The sequence below is a fragment of the Impatiens glandulifera genome, chromosome 1 (assembly GCF_907164915.1).
Source record: "Impatiens glandulifera chromosome 1, dImpGla2.1, whole genome shotgun sequence".
Classification (NCBI taxonomy): Eukaryota; Viridiplantae; Streptophyta; class Magnoliopsida; order Ericales; family Balsaminaceae; genus Impatiens; species Impatiens glandulifera.
Window position 1 is genome coordinate 158,102,462 of NC_061862.1, and position 16,451 is coordinate 158,118,912.

The following is a 16,451-nucleotide window of genomic DNA, read 5'->3' on the forward strand; positions in this document are numbered from 1 at the left end:
ATATATATTTATTGTTTCACTTTTAACTATAAATACATTATCTATCAACTTTAAAAATTAGCAACTTTAATTTAATATATATTTTATTTAAATTTCTTTATAATGACATATTTTAAAAGAATATAATTACTTTTTTAAAAATAATTAATATTAATTATTAAAATAAAAAATATGTATAAATTATTTAAAACATGTCAAAATAATATGTATGAACTATTTTTGTGTATTAATTTGATTTAAAACATGTCAAAAAATTAAGGAAGTTATTTGTTGTATATTTTATTTTATTTTAGAAAGTTAGTAATATATTTTATGGAAATATTATAATTTGGTATTATATTTGATTTAAGGAAGTCGTAATATTATATTTTAGAAAGAAATTTGACTTGGACTCAAAGTAACAAAATATATATATATATACATAATTGTTATAAGCTATTGAGTAGAAATAAAAAAAAAATATTATCAAATAATATTGGAGGAGGTAAGAAGAAGAATTGATGAATTCGTTATCTATGGACGCAGCGAAAGACATGGTTCGGAAGAGAATGATTGAGTTAGTGGATTTTCCTAAGGAAACTGTCGGAGTGGAATCCATCAATTGGCCGGATAGATTTCTAGAAGCTAAAAGGCTCTACCTTGAATATTATCGAACTTTCAATACTCCTCTTTTCTCTTTTAATCATCATCCACTACTCTTTGCTCCTCCTCCTCCTCAGAATAACAATCAAATCTCAACACTGCCACCGATCGACAGCAATGTTCTTGTTCCTGATGACCAAGATGATGCAAACATCAGAGGTGGAATGGTAGTAGAACAGGAAAAAACAATGAATTTGGCAGAAATTGAGAATGATGATTTGACAGGTGATGATGATGATACAATCTACTTCATGAAGTTGGAAATGGAAGAACATAATAATGATCATGATTCGAGTCTGGTTGTAGAAGAACATGAGACACCGTCATCATCGAAGGTATTTGAGATATATAGTCCTGTAATATTGTTGAAAGAGACACCAACGACAGCAATTACAGTTGAATCAAAGAAGAAAAGAAAACAAGAGACAATGACAACCACCACCACCACCACCAGATACAACTTGAGAAAGAGGTGTTGTAATTGTGCAACAAGATCGAGTCCATTATGGAGAAAAGGTCCGATGGGCAAAAACACCCTTTGCAATGCTTGTGGGATTCGATACAAAAGATATGGACGTCTCAGTCTCAGTCCCAGATAGTCAAATATTATCAATTTCATTGTGTTGTTCAATTTCGAAAACATTTATATTGTATCCTCTCTTTGTTTTTTTCTATGGTTAGTATATAGATGAAGTTTCAACAATGTTAGATGTCTTTTATTATGACTATTAAACTTTGATTCAATTAATCATCGCTAAAACTATTGAATTGATATTCACTATTAAACTTTGTTGATACACCCTATAATTTCGTAAACAAACAAAAAAAATATATATAAATATAAGTTTCAATCATATTTACTTGTCATTCAAATAGTAGTAGTATTATACGTGTAATTTGGAGGCCAAAAAAACCCAATTATTACATGTTGCATTATTTTTGACAATTTTGAGAATAATATTTTTCGTTCAAATTTGTCAAATATCTTGTCCAATTTAAATAAATAAAAATAAATTAATAATAATTATGGACTGTTTTAAAATAAAATAAAAGTTAAAACAAATATTAATTAAGAAAATAAGTTAAATAAGATATATATATATATATTTAACACTAATTAAATTTTTATATTTTTTTATATATATAATAATCATAATTAATATTATATAATATCAAAACAGTGAAATATTGCTACTTACCTTCCTTGGATGACGGTCAACGCGTAATGGATTTGACCCTTTTTTGATTGATCTTGGTCATTATTTTACCCATGACTTTCCATATTTGATATATTTTTTTCAAAAATTCCTAAAAAAAAATGGAATTTTAATTAATTAATTCCTACATTATTTGTTATTTATTTATTTATTTAATTAAAAACACTTTAAGAATAATAGTTCAAATCATTTCAACTTAGACAAATTATCGCATTAATTTATTAAAATTTCTAAATCATCTATCTTTGAAATTTCAATTGCTACAAAATTATTTGCTCATTTTCAAAATATAAATTAAGAAATTAGGGGTGAAAATTAATTTATATATATTTAACACTAATTTATTTTTTTTATTTTTTTTATTTTTTTTAAATATATATAATATTCATAATTAATATTATATATGATATCAAAACAAAGTGAAGATATTGCTACTTACCTTGGATGAATTTGACCCTTCTTCATTGATCTTGGTCATATTTTACCCATGACTTTCCATATTTCATTTTTTTTTTCAAAAATCCCTAAAAAAAAATGAAACAATGTTAATTAAAATAAATTGTTAAATCAATCCTAACTAACACATAATTAAACTAACAAACTAACTAATTTTTCTAATAATCAAAAGCTAACTAACTTTCTAAAAACTAATCTAAATATCTAACAATCTAAACTAAAGAAAAGGAAAAAGATCCATACTCTTAAATGTTTATAGTGTTATTTTTCCTAATTAATTTAATATAATTATTTTAATTAAAAAAACTAATCTAATTATCAAACAATTAACTATATATATAATATTCCCAATTTTTATAGATTACTTAAAATTTCAAGAAAAACAAACCTAACAAGCGTCTCTGGAAGACTCGTTTAAGCTTGAGTATCGCTCTTCAGTTTAGCGAAACACTCAGATAAATAAACGAGCATCGCTCCTCGATCGATTTAGCGCGTTCAAAGTGAATATGCATTTAAGTTGAGAGTTAGACAATTTTAACCTTCCAGGTGCTAGCGTCTTTTTCAGCTCTTTTTCGACGTTTCATCACATTGAAACATCTTGAGAAATCGGTTTCGCACATTCTTCCTTAGAATGTGTCGCGAGAAATCTGTATGCAACTGGCGTTCTTTGAGATAATGCCATTGATTTAGGGTTTTGTCTTTCACCGAGACGTTTTGCCTCGGGTTTTCTTTGAGGAATTTATTGCTCAAACTTCGTTTTAAGGTTCAGATTATGATTAATCTTTCAAACATATACCATTAGTTTTAGTCTCAATTCTCAGACTTATAGATCAAAGTGTTTTAGATTCTAAGGTCTTTGGGCAGAGAGAAATTGAGGATTCCTTAATATCTGAATCGTTGAATCAAATTCATGAACCAAACACCTCAATTTTATTTTATTTTATATTCTTAAATACAAAAATCACATACCAAGCATGCTCTAGTTTATTGATAAGTTTTTTTTTTATATTTTTTATATAAAAAAATAATTTTACTTTAAAAAAAATGAATTTAAATACCGATTTTTTAAAATATTATTTTAACATAGGAAGTTACATCACTCACTCATAATCATACTTTTTCTTCCATTCTAAGTCATTCTAATTCTAAGAAAATAACTGTTCATAATTACAAATAAAGGTAAATAAAATGCAATAGATTTTTATAAGATCCAAATAATCATGCATTCACATTTTCTAGATATATTACAAGAAGTGTTAACCATGAAAGAGCAATTTTTTCATTTATTTTCCAAAACTGTAAAAATAAAATAAAAAAATGTTCCACCTCTTTTAAATTGCCCACTATCAATATTACTTTTCCATAACAAATGATATCAATTGAAACTTAGATCAATCCACTATAACTTCCACTGATGAGGCCTTATTTTAAAAAAAATTATCACATAAAGAATTATTTTTACATTTTTTTAGAAGTTATAACGATTTCATCTCAACTTAAAACTCTTACATTTTAACTATCATATTAATATGATAATAAAATAAATTATATTTGGTAAACACTTGTCATCTAATGTTTTTTTTTTGTAGCAAAATAAAAAATTCAAAATATTAATCACATTTTTCATATAAAATCCTAAAACTTTACTTTCATTTTTTTCAAACTTTTAAACTGATTGTGATTTTTTTTTTAAAACATACTAATATAAATTGTTGGGTGATATTTGAATCGTGGGGAAAAGTTTGAGGGTTAAATTGATTCTATTTTTTTTTATTATACTTGGTTACTTTCAAATAAAAAAATACAGACTTGTTTGATTTTTAAAATAATGTTTGATGTTAAAAGTAGATTAATTAAATAAAATAATAAAAAATTATGGCCACTTATCAAATTTGGGCTCGTTATCAGGAGCAATTGTGATTTTGAATATTTTTTTCAAACCTCACGGTTTTCTTTATCGTTAAAAGTTGTATAAAAACGAAATTTTGTCTTTAACGATTTAACGATTTTAGATTTTAGATGACGTTAATTTATTATATACGTATTATTTATAAATAAATGTTTGAATTGTTCGAGACTCAATTGAGATTTTATAAATTTTCTTTCAAACGTTAAAATTTAGGATTCTTAAGGTTAAAGTTATCTAAAATTATATTTTATCTTTAACTTATTATTTACGTGACAAATTAACAAATGTTACAATAAAAAGCCTCATATTATAAGGTTTGAAAAAAGAAGTCTAAATCCCAATTGGCCCCAATAAGGAGCCCCGATTTAACATTTCGGTCAATAAATAAATAAATAAAATATCAATGTCACTGATTTAATTACCGAATTTTAGCAAATTGAAGGTTTTGAATACAAAATTTCAAAATTTTGATAGTCAAAACCCTAACTTCGCTAAAATTCGGTAGTTAAATTAGTAACATTAATAAACGACGTTTAAAACCGTTAAAACAAAAATTCGTTTTTGAAATCGTTTTTAACAATAAAGAGCCCCAAATTGCGATGCTTAAAAAAAAGACCTGAAATCACAGTTGCTTGCGATAAGAAGCCTCAATTTGACAATTTCGTTTTTATATGAGAAGAAGCCTCAATTTAATAATTTCGTTTTAAAATATCTTAGAAATTACTAGGTTAAGATGGGGAAATTTGATGAAATGGCCCCCATAACAGGGGAAATTCCAAAAAGGGCCCCCGTCCACTAAAGTTGGCAAAAAGGGCCCTTTTGCCCTGCGAAATGTCGGAAATACCCCTTCGGCGCCATTTCTTACGCTCAAAGACGCGAATTACCAATCACGCGATTCATCTAAATCGCGTGAGTTCATCACCGCGATTTAGATGAAACGCGTGATTAGTAATTCGCGTTTTTAAATGTACGCGATTTACCATGCACGCGATTTAACCTAAATCGCGGTGATGAACTCACGCGATTCAGATTAAATCGCGTCCATGGTAAATCGCGTCTTTAGTCTTATATATAATTTTCACGCCCTAATTTTAAACAAAACCTCCCCGATTCTCCCTCCCACTCCGACTGCGGCCGACTTTCCATTCCCACATCCATCAAGATCATCGTTCCTCAACATCAGCGTTCCTCAACATCATTGTTCCTCAACATCATCGTTCCTCAACATCTTCGAGATCCTTCCAACATCATCGTTCTTCAACATCATCAGGTCAGTTTAGGGCTTAGGGTTTAGACTTAGGTTTTGATGTATATTTACCGTTTATATTCATGGATATGGATGTATTTAGGGTTAAAGGATTGGTTTTGATGTATATTATGCCGTTTCCTATGTATATCGAAGTATTTAGGTTTAGGGTTAGGTTTTGATGTATATTTACCGTTTATATTCATGGATATTGGTGTATTTAGAGGTAAAGGTTTGGTTTTGATGTATATTATGCCGTTTCCTATGTATATCGAAGTATTTGGGTTTAGGGTTAGGTTTTGATGTATATTTACCGTTTATATTCATGGATATTGGTGTATTTAGGGGTAAAGGTTTGGTTTTGATGTATATTATGCCGTTTCCTATGTATATCGAAGTATTTGGGTTTAGGGTTAGGTTTCGATGTATATTCTGCCATTCATATTCATGGATATTGTTGTATTTAGGGTTTAAGGTTTGGTTTTCCTATATATACTGATTGATTGTTGATTTTCAATTACATGAATATTGTATGGTTAGCTATTGATGTATATTCTGCTGTTTATAATGATGGATATTGTAGTATTTAGATCAGGAGCTGCCGTTGTGGTTTTCTCAGTTCGTTCAACAAAATGGTATGTATTAAAATGGTTGTTAATAAAATTGTTTTCTCAGTTCGTTCAACTCTTTTTTTTTTATAATATGCAGGCAACAAACACTGTTATGACCTTATGTCCCAATCAATTATCACCTGAAAATAATGTATGTTCTATTCTCTCTACTATGTCCATATTAACTAGTTTTGTATGTAATAACCATTATATTATTGTTTTACACAGTTGTTGATAGTTGAATTTGCTCGCACTTTTGGTGCAAGGGTGTCTCCGAAGTGGAGAGAAGATGTAACTCATGTTATTGCTTACACTGATCCCAATGGTGCATGCGGCCGAACTCAAAAAGTATTGAAGGCAATTCTGAACGGGAAATGGGTCCTTACTATTGATTGTGAGTCTCTGTTAACACGATTATTTTCATACATATGTCTGTTAAATTAGATTAAAAATTATTTTCATACACATTTGTTTAGGGATAAAATCATCATTGAAAACCGAAAACTGTGTTGATGAGGAACCTTATGAGGTTAAACAAGATAATCATGGAGCCCAAGGTGGTCCTAGAAAAGGCAGACTTCTGTTGTTGAATAATGTGAGTTTGGTATTATTCCTCCTATCTGTACTTTTAAATTTTTTTGCATGATAACTGAAATTATCTTCTTTGTTGGTTTTTCAGCGTTCGAAACTGTTCGACGGTTACATTTTTATATTTGTAGGGAATTTCAACACACTTTACAAACAGGATCTCATTGAGTTAATAGTTGCTGGAGGTGGTACTATTAAAGAATCGGATAATCCAGATTATCCATTTGCTGAGCCAAGGGATGCGAAAACTATAATAGTATACTTCGAGATAGACAGCAGGTATCGATCAATTGAAAGGGATTTTGATGTTCTCCCCGACAATTGGCTTTTTGAGACAGCGGCTGCTTTGTCAAGCATATTGGATGAACATGTTGTTCCTCATACAAAGTTGCTTCAATCTGTTGCTGCTTGTGATTTGCAGCATTTGCTTACTTAATTTGGAGTTGTTTAGACTTACTGTTCTTCTTCTATTTATGGCTTATTTATGATACTTATGATATTTATGGTTTATAACAATACTTAATTTTGATATTTATGATTTATGGTGGTTTATATTACTGAATATTCTTCTATTTATGCTTTATTACTTATGTTAACAATATCATAACTTATCCTCATAACTCACGTGTATTGGGTATAATCAAACAACAAGGAACAATGTTGTTATTCACGCATATTCGCCACATAACTCAAACAACAAGGAACAATGTTGCTATTCACGTACTTCATCTAAAACGCGTGAATAAACTCACGCGTATTATATGAAACGCGTGAATGCATTTCACATTAAAACGCGTGAGTTTATTCACGTGTTTTAGATGAAACACGTGAATGCATTTCTCAATAAAACGCGTGAGTTTATTCACGTGTTTTATATGAAACACGTGAATAACAATTCACGTCTTTCATCGTATATATTATTTTTGTGCCCTAATTTATAACAAACTCACGAATCCTTAATTTCCCCTTCTCTCTTCTCTCGCTTTCGCCACTCCGACTCGACCCTCCCCTGAAGAACTCCACCACGAGCAGCAGCAGCGGACGACTACGACGACACCACGATACCCTGAAGAACTCGACCACGAGCAGCAGCAGCTTACCCACCACTCTTCGTTCTCAAAATGGGTATGTTTATTTAATATTTAAAATGCTATTCAAATAAAGTAAGGGTAATTTGTGGATGATTGAAATGATTTGCTTAAATCTGAATAACCCTTCCTCAAACGAGGCCTTGATTTGGGTATTAGCTTCGTTTTAGTGCATAGAAAGTCTTATTGAGTTATTGTCTTGGAATTTGTTTATCAGGACGTTGTTTAAGTTCCACAGTTCTTATAGTTACAAGACCTTTTTGTTTAGGTTCCACAGTTCTTGAGTTATCTTGTTATTCTAGTATTAAGGTTTAGGGTTTGCATGCTGGCATAGTGTAGCTGATTTCACTCAATACTATCTTGTTATTCTAGTATTGAGGTAGAGTTTACTGGTATGTTTCGTGGAGATACAATGTTCCAAGAATTAACCACAAGTTTGCTTCAATGGACCTATTGTATAGGGAGCTCTTATCCCATTAGATTCATTGAAGCAAACTTATGGTAAAAAGTTGCGGCATTGGATTTCCTGAAACTCTACGAGCAAACTCTCCTCGGTTATGGTAATGTTGTTGAACTGTTTTCAATTCTTGTGATGTTGTTGAACTGTTTTCAATTGCAGCTCAAGTACCTGTACTTCTTTACTTTGATGGAGAGTGGAAAACTACGGACGATCTTACTCATTTTTCTGCAAAGTCAAACAGCGGTATGATTGTTCCCCAAAATTCTACTTATGCCCAATTAGTTGATCAAATTTATTCTGCTACCGATGTTGACAAATCTAGATATGATTTATTGCTTCAAGCCAAGTATAATGCTCCTGGCATGATTGCCAAATTTTCTTATATAACTGATATAAAAAAAGATGTGGATGTGGAGTTCTTTTTACATGAAGCAGTTTCAGTCCACAACCGCACTCCATTGTGTGTATCCTTAGTAGAGAAGTCACTACCAACTCAAGAAAGTGTAGCTGTTCCAGAAATTGATGACCCCGACGTCTTCCCGATGCAGCGTGAGGTTTTCTTTGAAAATGACATTGAAGATGAACATTTGCGTCTGAATGTGGGGGATGATGCTGATGATGATTGGGTTCCTATTACCCAACCTAGTAGTTCTGATTGGGTTCCTAGTACCAATCCAAATCCAAGCGGTTCTTGGGTTCCTAGTACACAACAAAACAATGTTGTTGTTCGTACTCAACCAAGCTGCAGTGAATGGGTTGCTAGTAGCATACCAAGTAGTGAAAATCCTTTACATGAGGCAGTAAGTACCGGAATCGGATTGGAAGTCGGTTCTTTGTTTGAGAATAAAAAAGAACTTCAGCTGAGGTTATATAAATATGCCATGACTAATCATTTTGAATTCAAAGTGTTGAAGTCAAAAAAAGAACTTTGGGTTGTGAAATGTTTGGATAAGAATTGCAAGTGGAGACTGCGTGCTGTCAGAGTAAATTCCTCGGAAATGTTTGAGATTCGTAAATTCGTAAAAGATCATACCTGTTCAATTGTGACGAGGCAAGAGAATCAAAGGCCAGCACCAGCATGGGTGTTTGGGGAATGCATGAAGAGCAAGTACATGGACCATCACCATGACCACATGCCCAAGAAAATAATGGAAGACATACAGACTACTTATGGAATAAAGTTGTCTTATAATAAGGCTTGGCGGTCTAGAGAAAAGGCCCTAATGGCGGTGCGAGGAACTGTAGAAGATTCTTACGGTAAATTGCCATCATACCTGTACATGTTGGAGAAGAACAATCCGGGTACCATAACAGACATCCAGACGGATGAGCACGGTCATTTCAGGTATATGTTCATGTCCTTAGGCTGCTCAATTAGGGGTTTCAAAAACTGTTGTCGTCCAGTATTGTGCGTCGATGCCAGTTTTCTTAAGCACAAGGTTGGAGGTCAGCTATTGGTGGCGATAGCATTAGATGCGAATGAACAACTCTATCCTGTTGCATTCGGCGTTGTTGATTCTGAAAATAACAACTCCTGGACTTATTTCATGCAAAAACTTAGAGATGCAATTGGATTGGTTGATGATCTCGTGTTTGTATCTGATAGACACCCAAGCATCGCCAATGCCTTGTGTGCTGTTTTTCCAGAAGCTGACCACGGTGCGTGCACATATCATATCAAGATGAATATTATGGCCAAATTCAAAACCGATCACTGCCACGCCGAGTTTGGTTTGGCTTCTCAAGCATACACAATCTTGAAGTTTAATCAGCATTTTGACAAGATCAATGCTAAGGACCCTCGTATTGCTATGTATTTGGCAGATATTGGGTTTGAGAGATGGAGTCGTGCATTTTTTCCGGGTAAACGATACAATCAAATGACAAGTAATTACGCTGAGAGCTTCAATAGTCAAAGTAGGGAAGCTAGAAAGTATCCCATATCAATCTTAGCTGATTATTTAAGATTCACATTACAAGATTGGTTTAACAGTCGAAGAGAAAAAGCTTCCAATCACAATGAACGTTTATCTTTTTATTATGAAAAGTTCTTACGTGATCAAGCTGAGAAGGCCAGATTATATAACGTTCATCCACTTAACCGTTTCGAGTTTTATGTCCATGACGGTGAATCTGATTATAAAGTTGACTTGAGAGGAATGAGTTGTAGTTGTAGGGTATTTGATGTATCTGGTCTTCCTTGCACTCATGCCCTGGCTGCATCACGTACCCATAGATTGGATGCCTATGAGTTCTGCTCAAGGTTTACTTTAGATTATTTGCTATTGAATTTATCTAACTAACTTTATTTCTCACATGTTCAATTGTTATGTTTCAGGTATTACTCAAGTGAAATGTGGGTCAATGCTTACGCGGAAACAATATATCCAGTTTGTCATGAAGAGTATTGGGATATTCCAGAACATATCAAACAACGAGTGTGCCTTAAACCACCTGTTAAGGTTAAGAAAGGGCGTCCTCAAACAAAGCGTAGGTCATCCCAAGGTGAAATTCGTAAGGTGCCGAGAAGATGTAGCTCATGTGGTGGTCAGGGTCACAACAGGGCAACATGCAAATCTGTAATGCCTGCACCCTCTACTGCAAGAGCTGCAAGAGCATCATCATCTCAGCCGCCATCATCTCAGCCACAAACATGAATATTGTCTGTGCAAACATGAATATTGTCTGTGCAATTTTGAATATTGTATACTGATTATTGTTGTTGGTTTTCGAATATTGTATGCTGATTGATTGTTGTTGGTTTTCGAATATTGTATGGTGATTGAAATTTGTATACAGATATTTCCATACAGGTTGGCCATACAGTGAGTGACTCACGCATATATATTGCACAATGCTAATTCACGTGTATTGTATTGTAATACGCGTGATTCATAATTCACGTGTATTGTAATGTAATTCACGTGTATTGTAATATTACAATACGCGTGAGTCATATTGTAATACACGTGAGTTATGAATCACGCGTATTACAATACAATACACGTGAATTATATTACAACCACGTGAATTATATTGGGATATTCCAGAACACAATACACGTAATACACGTGTTTATATAATTCACGTGAATTATATTACAATACACGTGAATTTTATGATACCTATTACAACCACGTGAAATAATTCAGTGTTTACAAAACAATATACTGAAATAATTCAGTGTTTACAAAACAATATACAACAATAATTCAGTGTTTACAAAACATGTTACAACAATAATTCAGTGTTTACAAAACAATATACAACAACAATATTCATGGCTCTAAAATCTGGTGGTACAACCTGACTGCCCACTTTTCTCTATATACTTGCATATTCTTTGATATGCAATTTTCTAGACCAAGTTTAGCAGTCAGGTACTCTAAATACATTAATACAAAAACGCCACAGTCCCCACTCCATTCTGCTTTTGGTACTTCAGGGTGTGGGATTCTATGAAATCTAAAAGTTTCATTTTTCATGTTAGGATACCTGGCCATTTCAACTTCAGACATTGCTTTATGAAGGAAGGGCGGCAACATCTCACAAATGGCTTTCATGTATTTTCCTAATTCTTCATCATTGAAAATTGTCTGATCGCAATCATAAACATCAATTCTCCATTCTTGCAATCGAATAACACACAGTACCCAGTGTAGGTTGTTGAGGTTGAGGGGGAAGTAAATAACATCAACACTGCTCCAACCGGGCATATGTTTATCTTCTCTACCCCAGTGGTAGTTGTAAAAGACGTCAGAGAAAGTATGGCCATGTGGTTTTTCTGGATCAACCGAGTCAGCAACAAATTCGTCATAGTATAAAGTAACCAAAGGGCCAAACTGGCAATCTAAGATGGTGAAATCCTCCGGGTACGACTTAGGGTAGGCGACTGCTCTTGCTCTTAGCAGACAAATTGCTGCATTCATCTCTACATCAGTTAGCCACTTATTTAACCTCAGAATTGTAGTGAAGAACTTAAGGTCTCCAGCACCATCAGGGAGTTGAACATCTTTAAATTTAGCCCCTTTCGCAAATTCTTTCCTGAACTCTTTCCTCAGTTGCTCATTACAAGTCGACATAGGATCGACAACAATCGTCTTCTTTCTTGGCCGAGGGACGACGTAGGGACTAAGTACAGCTTTCGACGCCGTCCTCTTTCTCTTAAATAGGATGTGGGATGCATCTTCCAGTACCACCACATCCTCATCTATCCGCTTGTCCTCCTTCTTCTCTACCTTCTTCTGCACAACGAAATGATCGTCCACCTTCTTCTGCACCACCCTCCTACCCCTCTGCACCCCCTTCCTACCCCTCTGCACCCCCTTCCTACCCCTCTGCACCCCCTTCCTACCCCTCTTCACAACGAAATCATCGTCCACCTACAAAGAAATCATTGAATTAGGCAACAAAAGTCTTCAATTAGTCCAAATGCAAGAATTGCATACCTCATCTTCATTATCCTCCACCCTCTGCACCACCCTCCTACCCCTCTGCACCCCCTTCCTACCCCTCTTCACAACGAAATCCTCTTCCACCTCCTCTTCAACCTTCTCTTCAACCTTCTCTTCAACCTTCTCTTCAACATCATCTTCATTGTCTTCCACCTGCTTCTCCACCTGCTTCTCCACCTGCTCCTCCACCTGCTCCTCCACCTTCTCCTCCAAATTCCCAACATTCTCCATTTCCTACAAAAACCAGAAAAGCCCTTCAATTAGTCCAAAGGCAAGAAATAGGTAAAGTGCGCGAATTGCACCAAATGCATACCTCAGTATTGTGACAACCAACTTCAACTGTCTTCTCAATTTCCAACAAAAGCCCATCCTACAAAAACCAGAAAAGCCCTTCAATTAGTCCAAAGGCAAGAAATAGGTAAAGTGCGCGAATTGCACCAAATGCATACCTCAGTATTGTGTTCCCCATCTTCAACTGTCTTCTCCATTTCCAACAAAATCCCATCCTACAAAAACCAGAAAAGCCCTTCAATTAGTCCAAAGGCAAGAAATAGGTAAAGTGCGCGAATTGCACCAAATGCATACCTCAGTATTGTGACAACCAACTTCAACTGTCTTCTCAATTTCCAACAAAAGCCCATCCTACAAAAACCAGAAAAGCCCTTCAATTAGTCCAAAGGCAAGAAATAGGTAAAGTGCGCGAATTGCACCAAATGCATACCTCAGTATTGTGTTCCCCATCTTCAACTGTCTTCTCCATTTCCAACAAAATCCCATCCTACAAAAACCAGAAAAGCCCTTCAATTAGTCCAAAGGCAAGAAATAGGTAAAGTGCGCGAATTGCACCAAATGCATACCTCAGTATTGTGACAACCAACTTCAACTGTCTTCTCAATTTCCAACAAAAGCCCATCCTACAAAAACCAGAAAAGCCCTTCAATTAGTCCAAAGGCAAGAAATAGGTAAAGTGCGCGAATTGCACCAAATGCATACCTCAGTATTGTGTTCCCCATCTTCAACTATCTTCTCCATTTCCAACAAAAGCCCATCCTACAAAAACCAGAAAAGCCATTCAATTAGTCAAAAGGCAAGAAATAGGCAAAGTGCGCGAATTGCACCAAATGCATGAAATGCATACCTCAGTATTGTGTTCCCCATCTTCAACTATCTTCTCCATTTCCAACAAAAGCCCATCCTACAAAAACCAGAAAAGCCATTCAATTAGTCAAAAGGCAAGAAATAGGCAAAGTGCGCGAATTGCACCAAATGCATGAAATGCATACCTCAGTATTGTGTTCCCCATCTTCAACTATCTTCTCCATTTCCAACAAAAGCCCATCCTACAAAAACCAGAAAAGCCATTCAATTAGTCCAAAGGCAAGAAATAGGCAAAGTGCGCGAATTGCACCAAATGCATGAAATGCATACCTCGAAATTTTCTTCCACATCTTCAACTGTCTGCTCTTCATTTTCATTGTCCTCCCCCTCCCCAACAGTGTTCTTCTCCAAGAGACCAACAATGTCTTTTTCCTGTCCATCCTACAATAAACAGAAAAGCCCTTCAATTAGTCCAAATGAAAGAATTAGGAAAAGTGCGCGAATTGCACCAAATGCAAGAAATGCATACCTCGAAATTTTTTTCACCATCTTCAACTGTCTGCTCTTCATTGCCATTGTCCTCCCCCTCCCCAACAGTGGTTTTCTCCAAGAGACCAACAATGTCTTTTTCCTGTCCATCCTACAATAAACAGAAAAGCCCTTCAATTAGTCCAAATGCAAGAATTAGGAAAAGTGCGCGAATTGCACCAAATGCAAGAAATGCATACCTCAGTATTTTTAACACCATCTTCAACTGTCTTCTCTTCGTTTTCATTGTCCTCCTCAACAATTTTTTTCTCCACAAGCCCAACATTGTCTTCCTCCTGTCCATCCTACAATAAACAGAAAAGCCTTCAATAAGTCGAAATGCAAGAAATGCACCAATTATACAAATGCAAGGAAATGCAAGAAATACATACCTCAACTTCATTATCCTCCACAAGCCCAACATTGTCTTTCTCCAAAATCAGCACATCATTGTCTTCCTCTTGTCCATCCTACAATAAACAGAAAAGCCTGTGCAATTAGTCGAAATGCAAGAAATGCACCAATTATCCAAATTCAAGGAAATACAAGAAATACATACCTCAACTTCATTCTCCTCCACAAGCACAGCATTGTCTTTCTCCAAAATCACCACATCATTGTCCTCAGTGTTCACCACATCATTCTCCCCTTGCTGTAGTTGCTTTAACATCCCTTTAATGAGAATTATGTCATCTCTCATTTCGGTTTTGATGAGCCTTATTTCATTTCTCATTTCAGTTTTGAAGAGAGTCAGTTCCTTTCTCATTACAGTTTTGAATTCATTTAGCTCCTTCGAAAGTTGATCCAATCTACATCTATCGTGGGGAGTTGTTGATGTTGGAGTTGGGGGAGAGGATTCTTCGTCTTCGTCTTCTTCTTCTTCTTCGTCTTTTCTACTCGTGGCGCTCTCGACTGAATAAGAGCTGCTGGTGCTGGTGCTGGGGGTAGGGTTGCGGGTTCTTCTTCTTGTGGAAGTTATGGCTTTGGCTGGAGTAATTTGCCTTTTCTTCCTCATGACAGTTTTTTTATGAGGAACTCCATCGTCAATATCTCCAAATTTCCTCTTTCTGCAGTCAAGATCAAAAAAGACATCATAAACATTACCTCCCATATCTTCAAAGTCATCCCCAGCATATAAGATCTTCTCTTCTTCAGACAATTCCATTTGCTTAACAATCGTGCCTTGCAGGGCAGTTTGAAGATCAGAGGCAGTGCTCTTCCTCTTTGATTTGTACTGTATTATTCTTGGGCAGACAGGATCTTCAGTTTGAAGCGTCGTTTTAATTGCAAGATTGGGGACAAAAGTTTGGATCACCTCATAAGTCCACACTTGTAAGGCTAGTGCGAACCCATATACGGTATAAGAAACATCGACATCTTTTTCTTTGTCTTTGTTCTTCTTCTTCCCCGAGGCGGCATCCTTCTTCTGCAGATACAGCGTCCTGTAGCGATCAAGGTCTCTGCTCAAACCCTTCATGGTTGCTCTAAAGGCCACCTTTCCCCATGGAAAATTGAGGAAGGTGTCGATGTCATCGACCATGCTGAAGAGTTTCATATTTATTATCCTCCTCGGGTCAAGGGCAAAGAGATAATGGGAAACAAGGTATACCAGCCCCAATTTCCATGCATCTTCCCTATCAGAGCAGGACAGGAATTTTGAATGAAGGTCTGCTATTCTAATAAGTGGAATACGTTTAAAATATTTAAGAACCAAAGTTGGAGATTCTTCAACCTGGTTGAAAATTGTTTGCTCATTAGGGAATCTCCCAAAATTGAGACCTGTAACCAATGCAAACTCCCTCATCCCGAAGCACAGCTCTTCTCCATTCACAAGGAACTTCATCTCCATAGAATTTGAGCTGGACTTCCTGAGGAGCATGTGGTGTATAATCATTCCTGAGAAACGCAGTAACGGGTGCCCTTTGAATAAGAATCTGAATTGGGTTTCCTCTACCCTTTCAGTTAGATTCATCTTGGCAAACTTGGCAGCAATATTTCCCATATTGGTTTTCCAGGATACCCTCCCAGCAAACTCGGGTATTGTAGTGGACTCCATCTACAAAACAAGGAAGAAGATGGGATCACCATGATAATTAGCAAAACAAAATAAGTATTTAATTAAATAGTAAGACCAACAACAAAAATGGAACAGAA

General features: G+C 34.9%; 1 protein-coding gene across 1 annotated transcript; it reads left to right on the plus strand.

Moving 5' to 3' along the window:
- The first annotated feature begins 515 nt into the window (after positions 1-515).
- On the plus strand, positions 516-1,241 carry LOC124912921 (GATA zinc finger domain-containing protein 8-like). The gene has a single exon (XM_047453559.1). The coding sequence runs from the start codon at positions 516-518 to the stop codon at positions 1,239-1,241; it is 726 nt and encodes a 241-aa protein (XP_047309515.1).
- Positions 1,242-16,451: the final 15,210 nt, after the last annotated feature.

What these genes read in the sequence shown, in the direction of transcription:
- LOC124912921 (XM_047453559.1), top strand. Translation starts at nt 516, where the DNA reads ATGGACGCAGCGAAAGACATGGTTCGGAAGAGAATGATTGAGTTAGTG.